Raw genomic sequence first — 18,804 nt, 5'->3', positions numbered from 1 at the left:
GAAAGGGTTAAGGATGTACTGACACAAAATTCTGATGGCAAGATAACTTGTAGGATGTTTAAAAGTCATGAGAGCCTCAACAACTGCCACTGTCTTGAGAAAACACAGTGAAATAGGTAACTCGGCATATTCGAAATAATCTGTTGTTTAGCAGCATTCAAAGTAACAAAGATAGGCAAGAACGTTTTTTGCCTCTTTCTGTGACATTTATTACTGTGAAAGCTATTACGAGATCACAACACTGGTCACACGCAGGGCCGCAGTTTTCTGCCGCCGCCACCGGTGTCTGCAACCACTATTGCATGAAATAAAAAACACTCAAATAAGAAACACCAAGGACACCAAGGTCATGTGCTGATATAGTGATATTCAAACCCAAATCCACTGCGTGTAAGCCTAAAATTCTACCGCTGAGCCTTGCCTGTGCTTAAGACTCGTTTGCAAATTTGCCTTAGGCAGGCTTGATGTCGGGAAAGGAATCGCGTTAATATGAGTAATGAAGTGTTTTATAACAGCAAAGGAACAGCCAGGTGTCACACAATGCAAATTGCATAATGATTAAATTGTCCGATTTTCCAACACATTACAAAAGCTTGTTCTTCATCACAGATTAAATGTGGCACATACCCACTTCAGGCATAATTCTTCATCGTCGCCACGCACTGAATGAAACACAAAATTAGTTACAAGTGTCTAGCGGATACCACACTTCCCCGAAGAATGACGAAGAATACCATAGTGAATGCCGGCCTATTATACAGAAATTATGAATGGTTATGGCGCAGTGGGTACCCGGCAAGTGTGCTTTTAGCATTTACCCAGAGAGTGTTTAGAACAGGCTCTGAAAGGTTTTCGTTTTCGTTGTGACTGTACTGCGCCTTCCGTGCAGGCCTGGCATTTTTTTATTTATTTATTTACATGACTGATCTATCTAACTCCTTCAATATTTACACCTTCTGTTCCTGCCAAATTATGAAGACTTCAGTTGAAAACCAGCTTCTGTAATCTTTTAAGCTATATGTGATGCTTAAACAAAAAGGGCTTATTGCATGGGTTGCTGATAAGTAACCCAAATGCTTGCCTTGAAAATTGACTTTTGGCAACAGGTATAGTTGACAATGTATTGTTTTAACTGTTTGTCTAATTACCAAATATAACTTTTTCATGACTGCTGCTACTTATTGTTGGTTCAGCATATCCCATCTTGAGTGTAGATGCTGTTCTGCAGAGGCTTTCATCCTTTTCCTTACTTGCTTTTCATATGGTGCTCGTCTAATACAGTACTCACTACCGCTTCTGTAACTATTTTTGGGCCAACAACATTAATAAAAAAATGTAAAAATATACAGGTGAGTAACATGCTACAGAGTTCCAAGTTAACAAGTGCTGTATTATAACTTCTGAACAGTTTAAATCAAGCACTTTATGACTATGTAAATGAAAAAACTATGTGCATTGTTTTTTTAATCTGTAAACAACAAGCAATAGTACCTGAAACACATGGTGCGTACATTGGAAAAACCCGTATTGAGAAGGTAAACAAATATATTGTACTTGCCAAGGCGTTAGTCTGGACTCCATTCTACTGGGCATTCTATATTGATAATTCGTGCCACAAGCTAAGCTTTGAATGCTTCAAGTTATTGAAGGCTCAAATATATTTCAACTCGCATGTAATCCACACAATCTAGTTTTACTATTTCACTCTCATCTAACAAATTGCATGAAATCATGGATCTACATGCGTGCTTCATAACGTCTGGCTGCTAGCACTTTGCAAAAACAGCAGTATGAACTGTTGCATCTACAACCAGGAATGTACCATTTAGTCATCTTTACCGAAGTCTCAACATATGTGAGGTCTTTAATGCACTGTTTGAATTCAGCTTTTCTATGACAAACCTTCTATAGTTCAATCCACAATAGTTTTAAAGGGGCCCTCCCAAACTTTTTTTGGTGTAGTCAGAAAACACTGTCAATTGGTACTCGTGGCTCATGCAAACGCGCTTGCCAAGTATTATAGCGCAGCAGGGGGCCTGGAATTTACAATAAATTTTCAAAGTTAGCTAAATATCGCTTTTTCTTCTCTTGAAAAGTGACGTTACAAGCTGAAAATCACCACTTCCCAGGCCTTGTATAGGCCATTGGCCAATTTGAGCATGATGCACTCGGTCGTTACTGGGGCAACCGTGAGAGCCTTCGACTTGTATGGTACGTCGCATGCGTGATTGCACTGAAAAGATGTGCACTTAAAGAAACAAAAGAAGAAAACAAGTGCTCAAGGTCACGAGGCGTGCATGACGCATCTTCTTTCCATGTGCCATCCCTCCCTGCTCAGCTTCCAGTGCTTTTGCTAAGACGAGAGAAAGGAGAGTTCAATAGCATAGTGCAACAAATCTTTGCAACTCTGCTCGTACCAGACGGATTTTAAAAAGTCTTGCGATGATGAACTCGTGAGGCAATCAGCTCCCTTAGCCAATCCATTTTGTGGCTACTTGGAAAACTGTTGCAGGGTGCCCTTTGGAACAAGTACAGCTCTAAGGATCATGAAACCCACCTGGAACATCTTTTCTTGGGTAACCGAGATGGCAAGGATGTCATACTTCTTGGCAACAGGAGACTGAAACTGAACAGGTATTTTTCTTAGCAATGCCAAGGAAACACAAACATTACTTAACAGGCATTTGTATACACGACATGAAATACTTAAAACCTAAAATAGTGATGCAACAGATAATTATTGCAAGTTTCATATGTCATTGAATGGTATGGCAAAGGAACAACTTGACTAAGTTTTGTAAGCTGTTTTAGTTAACTTGAGCTAGTTACCAGACAAGATGGACGAGATCAACTGTTCCCCGTCCTCGTGAAAACATTGAGTAGCACTTCCGTCTCATTGCCGTGTTGGCAATAACTGCACACGAGTTACAAATAGGGATTGCTGTCGGTGGGTCTGTATGCACCTAGTCCTCCTTTAGTGCATTTATTACAAGGCCCTCTTACGATATATTAGTGCTCAAGTCATCAACACCTTACTATAAAAGCTTCAGCTTGGCTGAAGTCTACGCGATCTTGGCTCAGCAGTTGAACTCGTGCGCAAATCAGAGCTTTGGTGCGGTGTTCATCAAGTCCTCGCATGAAATACTGCCACACCTTACACGACTGGTAGTTTCTATCATTATTGCCAGTAAATGACTTGCAATCATTCTATGCTTGGTTAGAACCACGCATTACAATGTGCGAACAAGGTTATTAAGACACATCGTTTGCGCCATTTGTTTGCAATAGCAATTGAAACAATCACAGAGCATCACAGCACTTGTCTACCCAGAGCAGTTACCATACCTATATGACAGTTGTCATACGAGGTCACTTCTGCCGTGATCACAAGCACAAATTATTTAAACATGAAAATTGAAGTCAAGCGCTGGGTTAAAAATAAAAATAAAGAGCACTGGAGAGACAAAATAAAAGGATGCATTTTGTGCTGTAAAATTTTATAGTGCTACTGAATGCCTGTCCCAAAGATGTCTACTGTAACGCAGTAAACCTATAGTCTCTGTACTGATTGATTGATTGATATGTGGGGTTTAACGTCCCAAAACCACTATATGATTATGAGAGACGTTGTAGTGGAGGGCTCCGGAAATTTAGACCACCTGGGGTTCTTTACGTGCATCCAAATCTGAGTACACGGGCCTACAACATTTCCGCCTCCATCGGAAATGCAGCCGCCGCAGCCGGGATTCGAACCCGCGCCCTGCGGGTCAGCAGCCGAGTACCTTAGCCACTAGACCACCGCGGCGAGGCTATATTCTCTGTACTGATCACGCCAATCGAATTGGAGCCAACTATGCCACACCAGCAGACAGACAGAGCTTCAAGAGGTTGCAGGTATTCCCCTTTCATAGAACAGTGCACACACACATAGAGAGAGAACAAAAGAAAAAACTGACAATATGAATACTGACTATTGAGTTGATAGCCAGCACTCAAGTAATTAATTTCTGCCTTTTCTCATCTTTGTGCATGTGCACTGTTTTATGATAAAGCTCAACCAACTTGCCCAAATCACTACTTTCATTACGTTTTTTACACTTGGACCATTGAATGAACCCAATGCTGGGGTACTATCGTGGAAAGATTCATTTTCTGATGTCAATGCTTTTCGCGCTTGGCCAGTGGTCAGAGCGAGGGTTCGTCCCGGCTTATCAACGCGATCAGCCAGTGGTGGGCAATAAGAAAGCACAGCATAAGGCATCACTCTGCAATAGCCCCCCTAAGCACTTCCAGTGATTTGAAAAGAATAGTATGACACACCGAATGGCCACTCAGCATGCATAATTATGAAGCTACAGTTTTTGCAGGATTTTGCTCTCTACTGCAGGTAGTTGTAAAGCATGCCAGTGTTTCACATGCACACTGTGTGTTAACTTATACAACAGCCAGCCCATCTTAATATTAAGGACGTTATTGCTGCTGTTTCCAAGTCTGAATACGAAAATGGGCGATTCATACATCAAGAAAAAATTACGTATTAGACTGCAAAGCCACATACCTACCCAAGGCACCACTGCCTACTTGCTAGTTTAGCTGCTATTAAATGCTGAAAGAAGAAACTTTAAATAAACTGCTGAAGCTTTATGTGAAGAAACTACAAAACTATTATGAGGCATACAATATTGGGAGACTCTGGATTCCTTTTGATCACCTGAGGCTTATGCACCTGAACCTAGGTAACACTACACAGTTGTTACATTCTGCTGCAATTAAAATGTGGCTCCCCTGGATGATAATCAAACTGGTGCCCTCGTAGCAAAGCCACAATATATGTATAACTGCAATTTGACTAAAGCATGTGCCTTAGACTACGTTTATCTAGCATTGCCAGGACAATCAAATGGAACTGTGGTGGTTGGTGGAGGCTGTATATGCTTTCAGTGATTCAGAAGAATGAAATATATACGCCAGAATCTACAACAGACAACACTCACCAGCCTATGTGACTCGGCACTGTCCGTCAAATTAGCAGTCAACCGCGTGAGAATTTTAAGCCTCCGATTTCGTGGTGTCAATGGTTGAAGATCTGGGTGCGCCAATGAGTACTGTGGAGGTTCTGGAATCTGCAATGGAAGTAAGAATAAGTTGAAATAGAAAAGTGTGAGCATTTCATGTGGCTGTTACATTCCTGACTGACTTTGCATGTTTTTTTTTTTAAGTTGTCTAAAGGCATTTGCAGACCAAGTTTAACACTGCAGTAAATAACTGCGGTACTATTAGCTGTTTTTCAATTCACAGGTGAGTACCCAAGACAGTAATGATAAGGACAGGGGAGAATGAAAATGCTAATTGCTGAAACGATTAAGTGGCAATCATTCCAAAACACATTTGTACAAGATGCCATTATATTAAAGGGGCCCTGAACCACTCAGGTAATTAATGACCAAATGACTTCGGCATGAGAGCTTATCTCATGAATTGATGACCGCAAAACTTCTTGAGTTTGTCAAGAACGAGCGGAGCTACAGAGATTTCACATGCCCTGGAAGCTGCAAAGAGGTAGACAACAAAAGAGGAAAGAAGCTACATCATTGTGCATCAAGCCCTTTGCATCATGACATGCGACCACCATTAGAGCGACTACTATGTCATATTAGCATACTATTATAGAGCACGGTGCCAGTTCATGGCACAACCTGGTGGGATGAAGCATGCCTGATTCAAACACCGTTCTTGGTTTATGTCAGCTATCGGCCGATAGCAGAAATCTGCCGTATCCCAACATACAGCAAGTTCCAGCAGCTCCACAGAGAAGGATGGGCCTCTGCACGATGAGAAGGCATGAGGAAGTAGAAACTTCATGCTCCGCTAGTGAACTCTCTTTACCATGTTTTACTGCAAGATTTGGCTGATCTGTTCACAAAAGCATCTGCTCTCTACTATACGAGATTTTTCACTATGCCTAAGTGGTCCAGAAACCTTTCAGGGTACTTTGTGGTATGGCATAATGTAAAAGGAGCTTTGCAGCATTTTGGTTCTGTTTACCTGATCAGAATCAGTACCCATGACTCTCCTATTTCACTCCATGCTCTGATATGAACGTTTTTTATTATTATTACCCCATTTAAGCTCGCGTGTAGGCTAAGGCATTGTCAATTCGAGCATCCACTGGCACTAAAGACGTCAAACTATACACCACGTTCTCACCTGTTTTCGTAAAGGCAGCAGCTTTCTTAAAAGGCTCATATTTTATGAAGTTTCCTTAGGATAGAAATTTCTAAAATATTTGAGCTTAATCAACCTGTCCTGAATGCTAGACACTTTTTAATTTCAATTCTTTCTTTTTCCCTGAGACAAAGATGAAGAACATTACCACTAGCAATAGCGTAGTATCGTAACACAGCCCACCAGAAAGACAATATTCACTAAGACCTGTAAAAATAAGCAGGGGAGGACCCACTACACTTCTCGGAATAGATATGCGTACGGAAATGTGATGCAACAACTCACCTCCCAAAACTTTTCACACTTTTGCTGATCTGGCTATGCATCAACACCCTCAGACACAAGATGTTGTCCTCCATGAGACATATGGGCACCACCAACTTGGGCAATTAGGCCCATGTTTTCTTGGTTTTGTATGTCGCGATGTGAACTAATAAGGCAATCAAGCATTGTACGCAACAATGCAACCATTTTCATATGTATGCATCTGCTGCAACGCTGTTTGTTTTGCTGGTAAAGATGCTAAGCACAAAAATAAGCAGCTGAATATGGCAGCACTAAAACTCATCTGTAACAGTTTATACACAACACACATTTTGAAAAAAAAAATAAATAAAAAATTAAGGTGAAGCTTCAGAGCTGCTCCAGGCAATCAAAAAATGTAGGAGGCAATGAATTGTTTTCGGGAGAGAAGGGTTCAATCATACTTCATGTATGATTGTGCGTGTGTTTGTATGCGTGAATGTGTATATACCAAGCAAAATTGAAAAGTTTCAGGAGGGGGTTGAACCCCCCCAACCGCCCCTGTTGGCCTGTTATGGCACAAACCACTAAGGATAAGTGATGTCACGTGGACCAGGCATGGGTGGTGGCATCAGCCAATGGCTTTTTAGAGTAAGAGTCACACGGCTTGGGCAAAGACAATGCTCTGTTGCCCTCTAACACCGTAACTGTTTACTACCCCCTCTTTAACTCGACATGCAAGTTACAACTTCCTTTTATAAATGAATTCAGAGACAATACAGCCACTTGCCTTGTTTTTTGCCGCTAGATGTTCTGCTCCTATGACCACATTGAGAGCAACGACGTCAAATCCCACTGATAAAGAAAAAGAAATGCAACTGTTCAAAAATGTCCAGTTGTACAGCAGTAATTTCCCCTGCTTTTTGCATACACTATGCAAAAAACAATACAGCATAAATAAGTAAACACAGGTACTACTGCTGTACTAAAAATAGAAGCAACTAGGTCGTAATACACATATTACTTTCACTGTAATCACTTGGCCTGACAGCCGATGATAATATTAGGGCTATGAAAGTTCCAAGTTTTTCTTTTTCTTATTTCATTTCTATGCTGTGCGGCATAGCGTTTCTAAGCTAAATACAATATGGTGTTTATTTAATTACATGCTGGCTTGTGGTTCCAGGCACCCTGAACAGGACTTTCAGTCAACATACTCTAAAAGCAATTTTAAGAGGAGAAGTTTCATCACTATATAGCATGCAATCTCACAACTGACTGCGAATTATTTTTCCCAAATCACCTTAACTGTGCCATGTTAAGAACATGAACAGATTGAGGTGCTCCTTTCTTGAAAGTGAAGTTGTAAAAACTGGAGTTGAAAATACCAGGTGTCCGCGGAAACCCTCTGCACCGTTGCTTATCAACAACCAAGCAACAGCAGCACACCCCAGAAGCCCAGCTTAACGCTGCGCATGCACCAAGGAGCAGCCACCACGAAGCCATGCCCACAACTGGAGACAGTTCGTGCCGTCACCACGTCAAGTTTGTTCGACATGGCACGTGCCGAGTACAAGCTACGAAAGACTAACACTTCTACTAGGAATGCCACCGTCAAGCTTTCACATAAGTTTCTGCTGCTCAAGTTTTGCACTGACACTCTCGCATGGTTTGTAAGAGGCTGTAGTTCTGTAGTTCAACTCTGGTCTGTTTAAGCCAATGAAAGACCCCGCATCAGCTAAGACAAGTACGTTAAACACACAAGATCTTTACGCAGCTGGTGTAAACTCCTCCCTTTTTGTGAGGCACAGCCACCTGAAGCCAACATACAAGGTAATCACAGAACACATAAGGGAAGAGTTATTTGTGATATTTTACTTAAGTGTCATGCTTACAAAAACAAGAGAAAGGAATATTAAAGCAAATGAAAAAACAGCTTGCAGCACGTGAAAAGCGGGCCTACAACATTTCCATTACATGTGCAATGCTCTTAACAATCCGAGCTACAGGATTTGATCTTCCACTGTCAACTTTCATGGGAATTTCTGTATGTGTTGGCCAGCAGAAGCCATAGTCATGGAGGTGAATGTGATTTTTACAGCGAAAGCTACGAGATCACAACACGAATCACGTGCAGTTGTCCGCCGCCACCGTTGTCCGTAACCACATCGCGCGAAATTGGAAAAAAAAAAAAAAAAAAACCTAGCACTAATGACACAGTGGTGCTCGAACTGCTGGGTACCAGCCCAGTATTCTACCACTAAGCCACACCGATGCTTAGGATTTGTTGGCAAACTTGCTTTAGGCAGGCTTTATGTCGGGAAAGCAAGCGTATTATTACTACATATAAAGCGTTTCAAAACAGCGAAAGAACAACTAGTTGTCCCACGATGCGAATAGCCTAACGAGTGGGTCGTCCAATGCTCCAACCTATTACAAAAGCTTGTTCTTGTTGTCCTATTAACTGTGGTGCATATCCCTTTCAGCCATATTTCATCATTGTCGTCAGCCACTGTATAAAATTGCTTGCAAGTGTTTAGCAGATACCACACTCCTCAGAAGAATGGTGAAAAATAGCATAGTGAATGCCAGCCTACTACCCAAAAAACTTTATTAATGCTGCAGTGGGTATCAAGCAATTGTGTTTGCATTACCCATTGAGTGTTTTGAAAAGCTCTGAAAGGCCACTCTTCTAGGTTTCCCTATCACTGTGCTGCGCCTCCTGCGCAGGCCCTGCATTTTTTTTTCTTCTTTTTACCATGTGACATCATGCTGCACATGATGTTGTATAAGCTGGCGAACAAACCTTCGCATGCTACCTAGTGCATCAAACCTGAGTAAATGACAGGCTTATTTGGCAAACTATCACACACTGTGAGATAGACTGCTAAGATATATTTTTTTGAACACAAGAAAGGATAGCTAAAAAGTACTTGTGCAGTGATAGTAGCTGTAAAATTGAATGAAAAAAGAAGAACATCGTTTAACAGAGTGTGCGCGAAAATTTCTAGTTCCACGTTTGCACTGGAGGAAACACTAGAAAAACAAAAAACAACTGGAGAAAGCTAGCCTGGTTGAATGAAAGTGATGTGGGGCTTACTACTTTTTTCGTTGAACTTTCACGTAGTGAATCACTGTAAGGACGATAGGCTGTTACGTAAAGTCTTAGCGAACGCTCTGAAGCTATCCACCACTACTGGAAACGGCGTCATAAGGTAAATTTTGCCACACGTTCTCCATTACTAAACAGCTAGAGCGGCCTGGGCACACAGGCACTGTGCTTTCGCTGGCGCACCAGCTTTAAAGACAGGAATTCCCCTTAGGTAAGAAACACAGCACACTTACGCTGAAAAGCTGTTTTTATCTTTTTGATCACATTCGCTTTATCCAATTTCTCCGATTCTCGCTGAACGATAAGGTTCAAGTCCATCTTGACTGTTTCTTGTCCTTGAGTTTGGTAACTTGCGCACTATGGGCACTGTAAAGTATGGAAACAGTATCATAGTAAGCCCTTTTGTCTGGCAAAACACGTACATACACAATAGGTTAAAAAAAATACACGTCAAGCATTTCTCATACGAATCAGGCCGCCAAGATTACGCAGAAAAGTGCGATGGTAAAGCCTTTCACGTGACTTTAACACTTTGCTCGCTCAGATAATCAGAGTGCACTTGCAGCGACTGACGTGAAGTAGTGACTGCTTGTACTGCTGGAAAAATGGGAACAGGAATCGCTACATTTCCCTTCCTTCACGTCAGCAACAGGTTGTACAGCAAGAAATTGAAAAAAGAGTCAGTCATACGGCCTTGACTGCGAAGTAATCACGGCTTTAGGAGGAGTATAGTAACAAACAAAACAGTAAATACCTTTAAGAGCGGTACTTTCACACCAAGCACATGCTTTTGTACGTGCCGGTCGAGCACGCCGCAGAAAAACGCCGTTTGTTGACATCAATGTTGCCAATGCAATACAATTTTACACCATTTTACGCTAAAAGACGTGCTAGTTGAAGAGACTTGTCAACACTTAGAAAATAAATGTAAAATATCAAAAAACAACTATCGTACAATGATCATTACTTTTTAGGCTAAAAGTATTACCTAAAAATAATAAAACTATGACAAAAACTGCTGCGTCACGCGGCGCACGAGCCACCCCCACACAAAAACGACTGCTGCGCCACACGAAAGTGACGCCATGCATTTTCCGGTTGGGCGCTTCGTTTGAATAGTCGGGAGTGTCTAGCAGTACGTCTAGAAGTTACGATAAAAGTCGTTAAACTTACGAAACAAAACATGTTAGTTAGGTCCAGCGTGACAATACAAAACCGGCTTGTTTGCTACCTGAAATCAATTAACAGCCGTGGCGTAGTTGATTAAAGCAGCATATCAAAAGCTGGTGAGGTCGGTGGTTCAACTTACATTGCAGTCCGCGTTACTTTCTCTCTCTCTCTCTTTTTGTTCACGCATGTATTGTTATAAGATTTGTGCCTCCTCATCAGCCTGACTTGCTGCTGCTGCTGCTGGTGGTCCTGTCTACAGACTCTTTAATATTGGCTCTTTGATGACTCTCGCATAATAAAGTGTTTTGCGAATTAGTGCTCTTAATCGGCGTGACGCAAAAAGACACGAAAAACGCAAATGCAGCTGGCTGCATTGGTTTCTTCGCCACAGGTGTCAGGAATGTTGATTTACACGGTTTATCAAAGTTTTGATGACAGAAAGGTGCACTGCAACGTAGACTTGGGCAACGTTTTTTTATGTCGCTCAGCGTACCATCACCTGGCGAGGTAACCGGCAGGTTGCTTCAAAATACTGACGTGCCACTGCAATGTTCTAGGCGATCAGCACTTGATAAACAACGCCCAAGGGCAAGTGCCGACGGCGTTAGCCCATCTAACTACAAAACAGCTTGTCCGCCTTGCTGAATAACATGCACGGCATGTGACAGCATGGGAGCATTTACGTAGCAACGGATGAGAACGGCCGTACGTGTTCGCACTTGACAAAACAGCCGGCAATGCAGTAGCTCTGGCCTTCGGAGATCACAGGCTTCGTAAGAACACTACAATAAAGTTGTTTCCATCCATCGTATGAACACTTCGCCGACGCACTGGGGTTTAATGCATGTGTGTCCGGTCAGTCACACGTGAACTGTGCGAAAGCATTTATTTCATTGTCGACCATGCCCTTCGCGAGAAGCAAAACTCGACAGCAAGAACACTTTCACCTTTGACAACACCACGCTTTGCATTGCAATCTAGAAAATGCAGTACGTCCAACAACTATAATCCGCACTTCATACTGAGAAACTTATGGCGCACATACTCAGATGAAGCTGCGGTGCGGTGGACGGCCGCGCTAGCTCCAACCACCAGGTTCAACTGGGCATCGAGCAATCTCATGAAGCAGCGACGACACAGGGCCTCCGGTCCTTCTTGGGGGCGGCCTAGGCTATGGCCACGATTTCATCGGAGTTTTTCACCACCTACACACATCGCAGTCAGCTACCATCTCGCAATGTTTGATAATGATGATGATGATCTCTGTGGTCTTCCCCTTTATACCGGGGGGGCACCTCTTAGTGTCCTGACCGGAACGAGAAGAAAAAAGAAAGAAAAATCACACCAGGTCCATGAACATCACAATTGTTCACTGTCTCCTTGACCACCACTGTAGAAGCCTTGCTTTGGTTATTGCTGTCGCTGCCAGGGGGTGCACGTTGGTATCGCGGCTGTCGCCTCCCGGTGCGCCACAGTCTTTCACAAAGCCGAGTGCCTCCGGTAGTGTGGCGCCATCTGTCTGACGGGGACACAGGCGTTCGCAATGAAGCACCAGGTGTTCAATGTTCTCCTCGTCTTTCCCGCATGTCCTGCACTGCACAGTGCCGTCGGCCAACGACGGGTCGAAGTGACGGCGATACACCTAAGTACGGAGCGCTTCAGCACGGGCCTCAAACAGAAGCGCACTGCCGACATTATTGTCGTATAATCGTTCGGCGGAGATGGTGGTCTTGTGAACTCTGTATAGGGCCAGGCTGGGTTTCTTCTCCATAGCCGCCTGCCACATCGACGTCTCAGCTTCCTGCACTCTATTCCGTACTCCTACTGCCCATTTCCTCTCACTGTCCTCCTGGACAGGGTCAGTAAAAAGGGAGTACTTGCGGCACAGATTGTGGAGACGCCTGCGCCATGGTGTGTTCATGCCCTTGATAGCTGTGTATCTAAATGCACGACAGGCCCACCGCTGGTCGTTCATGAGGCGAAGACGTCCTTCTTAGGCCGCCTTGCTCCTTGCCTCGCGTGCTTCGTAACTTGACCATCCGAGGTCGCCCTGTATAGCTTCGACGGCCACACGTCCATGACACGCCAGCGCCAGTCGCCCGACCTCACGTTGACCTCTTTCCAACCACTGGCGTGTTGCTGCAGACAGGCAGATGACGGCGTTGGCGAATGTCAGCACTGGCACATGTACTGCCTTTCACAGTTCGCGCACCAGTACAAACCGGTTGCACCCCCACAGACTCCGCCGTCGCAGCACGTTGGCGGCCCTCTCAGAAGCCTGTCGAACGTGCTCCTCTTGCTTGTCATAGATATCTGCGGAGGTGCAAAGGTTGACACCGAGATACCGGTACTGGTTTGATACCGGAATGCTTCCTCCGTCGGGAAGCTGCACATCAATGGTCTCCACGCCTGAAAACTGCAATATGGCCGATTTTTTGGCATTGAAGTGAAGGCCCAGACTCTTCAGGTGGTCGGCCGCCAGTGTTACCAACCTCTGAAGGTCACTGCTGCGCTCAGCCAGTAATACTATATCATCCGCGAACACCAAGCCGGGCAGCGTCCATGTCTGCGCCACCCCACCAATCATGAGGCGGAACGCGAAGCCAACTCCCGATTCCACGAGTGCCTGCTCGAGTCCCGCCACATATAGCATGTATAGCAGCGGAGACAAAGGGCAGCCCTGCCTGAGTCCTCTTGTCACTCTCACAGGCTGTGTTCTGGTGCCTCTGAAGCATGCTACCACCGAGCTATCTGCATAGAGCCGCCGGAGAAAGTCTGTCCACACGCTCGGCATTTGTCATTGGTCTAACTGGTGGAAAAACTCCTCGTGTGGCACACTATCATAAGCCTTGGCGACATCCAGAAAGCATCCAAGCAGACCTCTGGTTTCTCTCCGTGCCACCTCGATAGTCTGAGTGAACACGAAAAGATTGTCTTCTAAGCGTCGGTTCCATCGGAAGCCATTCTGGAGTTCCGACAGTATGCCCCTCTTCTCCGCCCAGCCGCTCATCCACACCTTCAAGACTTGAGCGAAGAGTCTATATAGGACGCTCGTCACCGTGATTGGTCTATAGTCGCCCAGCAGTCCAGCGTCGCCTCCTCTCTTGCACACGAGGCTTACTCTGCCGCATTGCCAGTCAGGTGGGATTGGGCCGTTCTTGAGGATGGTATTGAAAATTTCCGCGAAGTGTTCTCGAGCAGACTTCCCCAAGCATTTCACAAGGCCCGCCGGTATGCCGTCCAGTCCGGTAGCAGTGCTTGCACTGATACGCTGGAGTGCACGCTCAAGAGCGATCCTCGTTATCTGCCAATGGTCCTCTTCACTTGGCTGGTGAGGCTCATCCGGGTCGCCGTTTACTGCTGAAGTCGATTCGTCATGTATGAGATTGAAGAGCTCTTGCATGTGGGTCGTGAGGTACGCTGCGAGGTCGGTGACCGGTAGGTTGCTAGAGTGGCGTCGAATTTCAGGTGCCGGAGTTTGGCGATCTAACGAAGACACATATTTCCAAAATTTGTTTGCACCGTTACGCCCTGCCTCTGTAATAGCTCGCAATTGTTTGCTATTGTACTGAGCTATTTTGCTTTGTACGAGGATCTGCATCTCTCTTTTGAGGCAGAGGTATTCCTCCCAGGTACTCATGCACTCCTCTCCGGGTGATGTCCTAACAGCCGCTCTTTCGCAGCCGAAGCGCTCATGGCGCCCCCAGTATTTAAAGTACTTGTAATATGTGTTTAGTTAACAAACCTAGGTTGATTGACTCGTTAAACACCTGTTTAGTAAAATATTTGTAGTTTTAACACATTACACATGAATAATTTACACCTTTAACTAGCTTTAGGTATAATTTTTTAAATTGACGTCACTTTCGTGCGGCGCAGAAGCCACTTCTGTGTGGTGATGGCTGCTGCACCGCTCGGTGCAGAAGACGCTGACTGGATTACGTTTGGTTTCGTTTTTAAATTTTGTCAAGCGTGTGCGTGTGTGTGTGCGTGCGTGTGTGCGTGCGTGTATGTGTGCGTGTGTATGTGTTGTTTATTCTAAGTGTGACAATAATAATAAGCACCTAGCATCGACGGAATTTTTACAGTGGAGCTGTGAATGACCCTCCTCTTTGAACATCCGGCGTCCGCACGGGCTACATTTAAAAAAAGAAAAAAAAAACACGCGATTTTTTCTGAGCGAGCAGTAGTAATAGTGACGTCACAAGTCATTGAAGTTCGTGCAGTCCTTAATTTACATTACTGTTCCGTGGGCCGATCCTAGAAGTAGATAGTGCACCTCGACGTGAGGTGCAGAAAGAACCAGTGCAGTAACTCTAAAGTGGAGGGCGTCACCGACCTCCAAAGGAATTTTTTTAATGTGAAGCATTTCGTAGTGAACTTCGGCGACATTGAACGTATCTATCTATCTATCTGTCTGTCTGTCTATCTATCTATCTATCTATCTATCTATCTATCTATCTATCTATCTATCTATCTATCTATCTATCTATCTATCTATCTATCTATCTATCTATCTATCTATCTATCTATCTATCTATCTATCTATCTATCTATCTAGCCACGTACAATTTTTAGCTCTCCTGGCCGTCTCGATAACTGCATCGATACCAAAATTGGTATGGCATACCATGGCTGTGTGAAGAACATAATTGACCAGTCATAACATGAAAACCATGATATGTATGTCATGAATGTCATGATTTATATTTTTACATTCTTGGTCCTGCAGCTCTTGAGGTGGTTTCGTTCACATGGCATGTTACAAAACTGGTATGGTACGGCATGATTGCATGGCGAACGCAAGGGAAAGACCCTAACATGAAAATCATGAGATGCGTGTCATGTAACAACATGACTACATGCCACGCTTATGATGCACTCGCGGCCGTTTCGCTAGCGTCACATATACCAAATTTGGTATTACAGTTCGTGAATGGAAGACGAAGGTATGTGACTGGTGCAAACATGATAATCATGAGATGCGTGACATGTAACAACATGACTACATGCTACGCTCGTAGCGTGCTCGTGGCCCTTTTCGCTTGCTCCACATACATGAAATTTGGCATTACGTGACGTGCATGGAGGACGAAGATAAAATGACATGTCCAAACATGATACTTTGATATGCGTGTCATGTGAAACATGATTGCATGCTACGCTCATAGCGTGCTCGCGGCCGTTTCACTAGCTTCACATATATCAAATTTGGTATCAGCTGACGAGAATGGACGACGAAGGTAAGTGACACGTCCAAACATGATAATCTTAATATGCGTGTCATGTGAAACATGATTACATGCTACGCTCAGAGCATGCTCGCAGCCGTTTCACTAGCTCCACATAAATTAAATTTGCTATCAGGTGTCATGAGTAGACGACGAAGAAAAGTGACATATCCAAACATGATAGTATTTATTTATTTATTTATTTATTTTATTTACAGTACCTACAGCGCCCGCGAGGGGCATTAGTGTAGGGGGGAGATAACTATTTCGAAATACAGAAAGGCGACAGTCCATTAACACTGAGTTGAACATAACAGAAGTACAGATACATAATAAAGCATCCAATGGTGACACGTAATAAACATTGACGTGCGTGTGTGAAGGTACAGCAGCAATATATATATATATATATATATATATATTGTGACGAAGGAACGCGTTTATTTACAGGAAAATGGTTGAGATCGGTACAGCTCAGAGCCAGAAACCGGCGACCGAGCTGCTCGTGAGCCAGACAGCTTCTACCTCTTCCTCTTCATGCGCCCATCGAGGTGTGTCATTTCCCCCGTTCGCAGACGATGCCCACTGGGCGAGTCAATAGGAAGGTTGGTGGTGATATGGCTTGAGGCGCGCGACGTGTGTCAGCTGTGTCTTGCTAGAGCGCCGACCATTGCTTGTGACGCCGGAGATGACGTATGTGACGTCACTGAGACGGTCAATGACTACAAATGGTCCGGAGTAGTGGGCCAGAAACTTTTGGCATAAACCACGTTTGCGGACAGGTGTCCACAACCACACCAGGTCACCCTTTGTGTAGGCAACGGAGTGATGGTGGGCGTCGTACCGGGTCTTGGAGCGCTGTTGAGATGCAATGGTTCGAAGGCGTGCGACGCGACGGGCTTCTTCAGCGCGGCATAGTGACTCGGCAACCGATGTTTCCACATCTAACGTAAAAGGCAGAATGGTGTCGAGGCAACTGCGAGGGGAGCGGGCGTAGAGCAGGAAAAAGGGCGCGTACCCTGTTGTCTCGTGTTTCGCGGTGTTGTAGGCGTATGTGATATAGGGCAGTACTTCGTCCCAGTTTTTGTGCTTGGCATCAACATAAATTGACAACATGTTCGTTAGCGTCCTGTTGGTCCGCTCTACGAGGCCATTCGTCTGGGGGTGATACGGGGTTGCGTGGCGGAATTGGCTGGCAGACAGGCGTAGGATCTCTTCAACGACGTCAGCGACGAACTGACGTCCCCGGTCGCTAATGACGACTCGTGGAGGGCCATGACGGAGAATGATATGCCGAAGCATAAACTGCGACACGTGAAAGGCTGTTGCAGTAGGTATAGCCGCAGTTTCTGCGTAGCGCGTCAGGTGGTCGACGCACACGATGACCCATCGATTGGCACTGGCTGACCGCGGAAACGGACCTAGAAGGTCGACACCAACAATCTCGAAGGGAGAGCTAGGAGGTGGTACGGGATGGAGAGGTCCGGGTGATGTAGTCGTGGGACGCTTGTGACGTTGACATTGTTCGCAACCCGCTACGTATTTTTCTGTGTCGCGTCGCATCTTGGGCCAGTAAAACCTTTGCTGGATGCGATGAAACGTTCTGGCGAAGCCCATGTGCCCACTGGTTGCGTTGTCATGGCAGAACCGAAAAATTTGGGGACGTAGAGCGCGTGGAACTACCAGAAGCAGACGGGCGCCTTGGCCAGAATAATTCTTCTTGTAAAGGACGGCGTCATGGACTACAAAAGAGCTTGAACTGGCCGGGTCATTCGCGGAGGCAAACAGGTGATCTAAGCAATGATCCTCGTGCTGTGCTGTCCGGAAAGCCGCGATGTCAGGAAAATGAGAGTCAATAGCTGTGATAAAATCGTCAAAATTATCAGCTTCACACTCGGTCGTTGGTAGAGGAAGCCGTGACAGGCAGTCAGCGTCTGCGTGGCGATTACCGCTCTTGTAGCGGACCGTGAAGTCAAATTCTTGTAACCGTATGGCCCATCGCGCAAGTCGACCAGATGGATCACGTAGGCTCACCAACCAGCAAAGAGAGTGATGATCGGTGATGACTGAGAAACGACGACCGTAGATGTAGGGGCGAAACTTGTGTACGGCGAAAACGACGGCGAGGCACTCCAATTCGGTAACCGTATAATTACGCTCTGCCTTGCTCAGGGACCGGCTTGCATAGGCGACGACGTGTTCAGCATTGTTGTGTCGTTGAATAAGCACCGCGCCGAGACCAACTCCACTGGCATCGGTGTGGATTTCCGTGGAAGCAGAGGGATCGAAGTGGCATAGTATTGGCCCGGAAGTGAGAGCGAACTTTAGTTGCTTAAACGCTGACTCACAATTTGGTGTCCAGTGGAAAGGGACGTCCTTGCGCAGCAAGTCAGTCAGTGGCTGGGCCTTTTCAGCAAAATTAGGTACAAAGCGGCGAAAATAAGAGCATAGGCCCAGAAAGCTTCGTAGCTCGCGGATAGACTGTGGCTGCTTAAACTTGCTGACGGCGTCCACTTTCTGCGGGTCCGGCCTAACACCAGCTTTGTCCACAAGGTGTCCTAAAACCAGTGTTTGCCGTTCACCGAAACGACATTTTTTTGAGTTCAGTGTCAAGGCGGCTTTCTCCAAACATGTTAGAACAACGTCAAGGCGATGATTATGTTCTTCAAAAGTTCGTCCAAAAATAACCACATCGTCCAGGTAACATAAACAAATTTCCCATTTAAGGCCTCTCAAGACGGTATCCATATAGCGTTCAAATGTTGCCGGAGCATTACACAAGCCGAACGGCATAACATTAAATTCAAATAGACCGTCTGGCGT

General features: G+C 45.0%; 1 protein-coding gene across 7 annotated transcripts in view; it reads right to left on the bottom strand.

The window, feature by feature from the left end:
* Rpp30 (ribonuclease P protein subunit Rpp30) overlaps positions 1-12,484 on the bottom strand; it is a 49,491-nt gene extending 37,007 nt beyond the window's left edge. For 3 of the 7 annotated variants that reach the window (XM_075889740.1, XM_075889750.1, XM_075889760.1), the window contains exons 1-5: positions 10,335-10,473; positions 9,814-9,946; positions 7,259-7,323; positions 4,995-5,123; positions 2,558-2,626 (exon numbers count right to left, since the gene is read on the bottom strand). In XM_075889740.1, coding sequence (XP_075745855.1) covers positions 2,558-2,626; positions 4,995-5,123; positions 7,259-7,323; positions 9,814-9,898 — 348 coding nt within the window. In that variant the 5' untranslated portion in view covers positions 9,899-9,946; positions 10,335-10,473. Of the gene's footprint in view, positions 1-2,557; positions 2,627-4,994; positions 5,124-7,258; positions 7,324-9,813; positions 9,947-10,334; positions 10,474-11,795 lie in introns of those variants that run through there. The other 4 variants (XM_037412519.2, XM_075889765.1, XM_075889728.1 and 1 more) reach the window with 2 other exon arrangements.
* Positions 12,485-18,804: the final 6,320 nt, after the last annotated feature.

This window comes from Rhipicephalus microplus, chromosome 1, assembly GCF_043290135.1.
Source record: "Rhipicephalus microplus isolate Deutch F79 chromosome 1, USDA_Rmic, whole genome shotgun sequence".
Taxonomy (NCBI): domain Eukaryota; kingdom Metazoa; phylum Arthropoda; class Arachnida; order Ixodida; family Ixodidae; genus Rhipicephalus; species Rhipicephalus microplus.
This window is presented reverse-complemented; position numbering and strand designations above follow the sequence as displayed.